This window comes from Mesitornis unicolor, unplaced genomic scaffold (assembly GCF_000695765.1).
Source record: "Mesitornis unicolor isolate BGI_N332 unplaced genomic scaffold, ASM69576v1 scaffold27653, whole genome shotgun sequence".
In the NCBI taxonomy this organism is placed as follows: Eukaryota; Metazoa; Chordata; class Aves; order Mesitornithiformes; family Mesitornithidae; genus Mesitornis; species Mesitornis unicolor.
Window position 1 is genome coordinate 1,319 of NW_010177092.1, and position 4,596 is coordinate 5,914.

Here is a 4,596-nt window from a genome sequence, read left to right on the forward strand (position 1 = left end):
TATACTCAATCACACGGCACTGCTGAACACACGCTATTCATTTCAACAAAGCTGATAATATAATTTCATGAATCTCAGGTTTTAGCGTTTGGCAGTTATCCTTTAACTTATCCTTCAGCTATCTAAGATATCAGGTGTGGTTTGATCAGTATATATGAAATGGTTGGGTTTGCAATACAACATGCCTGCTGAATCTAAAGGACATCAACAACCAAAAGTACAGTGTTTAATATCTACGTGAATTATTAAAGTTGTATTTCCTTGGAATTTAGTTATGTAGTAAAGACTTTGTCCCCTTATGGAGTGGCTTTACCATAAAGGTGTTTTGGAAGCATGCACAGGTGCATTTACACTAGCATAGGGCATGATACTCAATGGCAACAGGAAAGGCAGGGACGAACAGGATCATCTTTCAAGCTAGAGATGATCCGCATCAGAATACAAAACAAAGTCAGGAAACAATTAATGGAAGAACTGCATTTCTTCCTGCCTTTGCAAACATAAAAATACATTTCTGTTTGCATTTTGAATTATTTTAATCACTAACAAAAAATCAGTAAAATGGAAAATCCAATAAAAAAGTTCCTTTTCTGCATTGTTTACAGTTCTCATCTATTTTGATTTGAAATGGCACCCTGATACATTTTCTCTTTAACTAAATCACAATGAGGATACAAAACTCATATTCATAAAACTTGATTCATGATTTCTGAAACAAATCATTTGCCCACTGAACTCCTAATGGAATGCAAATTCATTTGAAAAACACCTCAATACATTTAACCTTTCAAGATGTCTTTTCTAGTGCAGTTAAAATTACTACCAGTGTGCCAGAGAGACAGAACTTTCCCGTGTGTAGATCTCAACGGATCCAGAAGCACTCACATGATTTATTTTAGTTTAAAATATGTTGAAGTACTGCCTGTATCAGAATCTTCTGAACATCAAATATTCTGCTTCATTGGGAAAAAACCCATTGTTTCATAGATCAAGTTCAATCAAAATAATTACCAACCTGCCTAAGTGTTGGGTGGGAGAGCAGAGCAGGGCAAAACTTGCCAATTTATCTTAAAATCGCCTCTCGAGTCGGTGGCTCTCTGGATTTTTTTAATGTTAATTTAACTCCCAGACCTCTAATGGCAAACAATATAACTGTTCTGTCAGTAGAGCAGTGAGACAAACCCATCTTTAGAACAACTTTTCCTCTAGGGTTTGAGAGGAAAGGCACAAAAACCACGCACAGAGGAGACTATCCGTAAGTTCCTAAAGCACAGGTAACTAGACTACAAGGAGTATCAGTTACACGTCCTTCACAACCAGGCTTTTTGTGAAAATCAAACTTTCAACTCATTTTTAAGGACACAGAATGTAGAAAATGATGTATGAGGCAATGGAAGAGTTGGGCTATCAACGGCTTCAGGCTGACCATCACATCCTGCTGACCTATCTGAACAACACACCACGTACAGCAGAACACGTGATGGAGTATAAGCAACAACACAAAAATTAATTAAGAGTATAAAGGACTCCCTGCATCTTTTAAAAGATGACTTGACACTACTGTGGCATTTATAACGGGGAGAAACTAAAAATAATCAATTATGGACTCACTTCTTACAAGTGTGAAAGAAGAACACAGGAAAGAGCGAGCAGTGATAATTAATAGTTAAAGCATCAGCTAACAATGCATTAAAGAAAGAGCACCACATTTTAAAGGACTAAAATGAGCCCTCAGAAGTGTCTTATTTGCAAGATGTAACGGCATCAACAGTCCTCACAATCCTTTCTAAAGACACTGGCTGATATCTTAACATTCACTGTAATCTGGTTTGCATGACATTCTAAGGTATCCAGCTGTGGCTTATTTTCTCCATAATACCAAATGGAAAAATTGTATTTCAAGAAACCTAGTAAGTTCTCTTTATTTTTCCAAAACTGACACCACCATTGATTTCACTTAAATATTATTTCTCCTCCATTAAGAGAACAATTAAATAAGAACAGCCTTTTATCAGAAAAAGCAGCCTTTAGCTCTTTTCCCATGAAAAACGTAGAAGTATTTTTACAATTTCGGATTCAACTTCTCAGGTAAAGAAACCAGAGCACAATGCCCTCACTAATAATGGTTGATGATTTATTAGTGTTTTGAGATACATTAGTACCTCAGGATCAACTAGTAATAGGAAACTGCGTTAAACACACAAAGTAGATTTCTTGAAGACAGGCATTTCTTGCTATTTTGACTTGAAAAGTGTTCACATACAACATTTTCTGCATTTCTAGTTAATAGATGTGCTGAACACCTTCGAGTGCCTCTGAAATTCTTAGCTTCAAAGGCAGACCATCAAACCAGTACCAGTGTCCAACAGCCAAATACTACCTAAGCAGGTGACAGTGTACCAAAACTGTGTCCTATACACCATGCGATCACAAAGAGTTAAACTACACAGAATCACAGAACGTTAGGGATTGGAAAGGACCTCAAAAGCTCATCCAGTCCAATCCCCCTGCTGGAGCAGGAACACCCAGATGAGGTTACACAGGAAGGCGTCCAGGCGGGTTTTGAATGTCTGCAGAGAAGGAGACTCCACAACCTCTCTGGGCAGCCTGGGCCAGGGCTCTGTCACCCTCACTGAGAAGAAGTTTCTTCTCAAATTTCAGTGGAACCTCCTGTGTTCCAGTTTGTGTCCGTTACCCCTTGTCTTATCATTGTTTGTCACCGAGAAGAGCCTGGCTCCATCCTCATGACACTCACCCTTTAAATATTTATAAACATGAATGAGGTCTCCCCTCAGTCTCCTCTTCTGCAAACTAAAGAGCCCCAGCTCCCTCAGCCGCTCCTCAGAAGGGAGATGCTCCGCTCCCTTCATCATCTTTGTAGCCCTACGCTGGACTCTCTCCAGCAGTTCCCTGTCCTTCTTGAACTGGGGCCCAGAACTGGATGCAATATTCCAGATGCGGTCTCACCAGGGCAGAGTAGAGGGGGAGGAGAACCTCTCTGCCCTACAACCACCCCCCTCCTGATACACCCCAGGATGCCATTTGCCTTCTTGGCCACAAGGGCACAGTGCTGCCCTTTCTACTACTTTGCAGTAACTTTTACAAAAAAAATTGAGCATTCTCAATAAAATTTCCTTTATTTCCCCCACATCCATGTGTTTTAGACACATAAACTTAAGCTGGAGGACCTGGATTATTTCCCCTGTTTTATAGATAGATTATGAGGATATTTATTATGGAGAAAATTGCTGGAATAATTACATTGTCTTTAGAAATCTACTTACAGATCAGCAAGCAATGGTCTCACCTAGAGAGCAATTTTAAGACGGCAACAGCAATTTACAGATATTTAAAATACATTCAATACAATATTATTGCCCAGAAAATCCTAAATGAATAGTTTACTTACATAATGATTCTTCTGTTCAGGAACCAGTATTTTCGCCTATGCCTGTCGTATCCAATAGGTTCATGTCGAATGTATGGTTTATTTTTTTGGATTTCAGCAACACAGTCAGTTACTCCAGGCACCTTATGTGCTACGCAGACCTCGCACTGCCATTCATCTTCTGGTACCTCCTCAAGAGGTGGTTTCACGCACTCCAAGTGGTACACGGCTGAGCAAGTTTCACAGCAAAGCAAATCCCCAAGTTTGTGACAAACCCTACAATGATCATCATACTGAATAACACCTTCTGACATTAACTCTTCACGTGCAATGTTTGTTGTAAGAAACTGATCCACTAAAAACTGCAGAACTTTGATTTTATTCTCTACTGGTCCATAAGGATAGTCCTCTGTCTCTTGGTAAGGAAGAACATGATGGTATTCCTTGTCACTCTCACAATAAACCCGCAGAACCTCTGGCCACGTCATTCCATCTATGAAATACAAAGTGGAATTAACGCTATCTTTGAGGTCAGCAGGTCCAAAGGTAGTATTTGAAGTGTCTTCTTCACGTAAAACTGCTTTCAAAAGCACTATATGCATCTCTGCCATAAGTGTGCACTGCTCTTGACTTACCAGAGCAGCACAGAAGTCCTCAAAACGAAAAGGAGAGAGGCGTAAAACAGTGCCAAAGTTCCTTAGTACCTCATAGATGGCAATAACATTCATTATATGCTCACTAGGCACCATTAAGTCCTCTGAGGATTTAGGAAACTCCAAGGGTGGGATATCTTTTTCTTCCAATATTGGAGAACGGGGACGATGCACTCTTTGTCTTCTCCTACCTGGAATAAAAAAACAACAATAAGAATTTTGCCGTTCAACACGTTTAAACATCTATCATCAATGACTGTCAAACTTTCTAGACTATTGCAAATTAAGGAGTCACATCTTTGCAATTAAGTAAATGTGGTAATTCAGCCGATAATCTCATACTTTAATTAACACTATGAAAATAAAATACACAACATATCTGAAGTTTTGCTTTAGGCACTTGGAGCAGTTGCATTTTCCATATAATGGACATCAACTGAATCTTTAAAATTACATCTAGAATTTTAATTAACTTAGTTAAAAAGAAAGACATTTCCCTCAGCCAAAATACTAATTTAGAATTTTGTCTTTTTTAATTCAGCATGACTGGTTTAT

The 4,596-nt window shown here is 38.8% G+C and overlaps 1 protein-coding gene across 1 annotated transcript; it reads right to left on the minus strand.

Moving 5' to 3' along the window:
• Nucleotides 1-3,409: 3,409 nt before the first annotated feature.
• On the minus strand, nucleotides 3,410-4,232 carry LOC104538672 (nucleosome-remodeling factor subunit BPTF-like; the record flags this gene model as incomplete). Its single annotated transcript, XM_010181958.1, has 1 exon — nucleotides 3,410-4,232. A coding segment is annotated over one exon (823 nt), but the record flags the coding sequence as incomplete, so codon positions are not given.
• Between the last annotated feature and the right edge of the window lie 364 nt (nucleotides 4,233-4,596).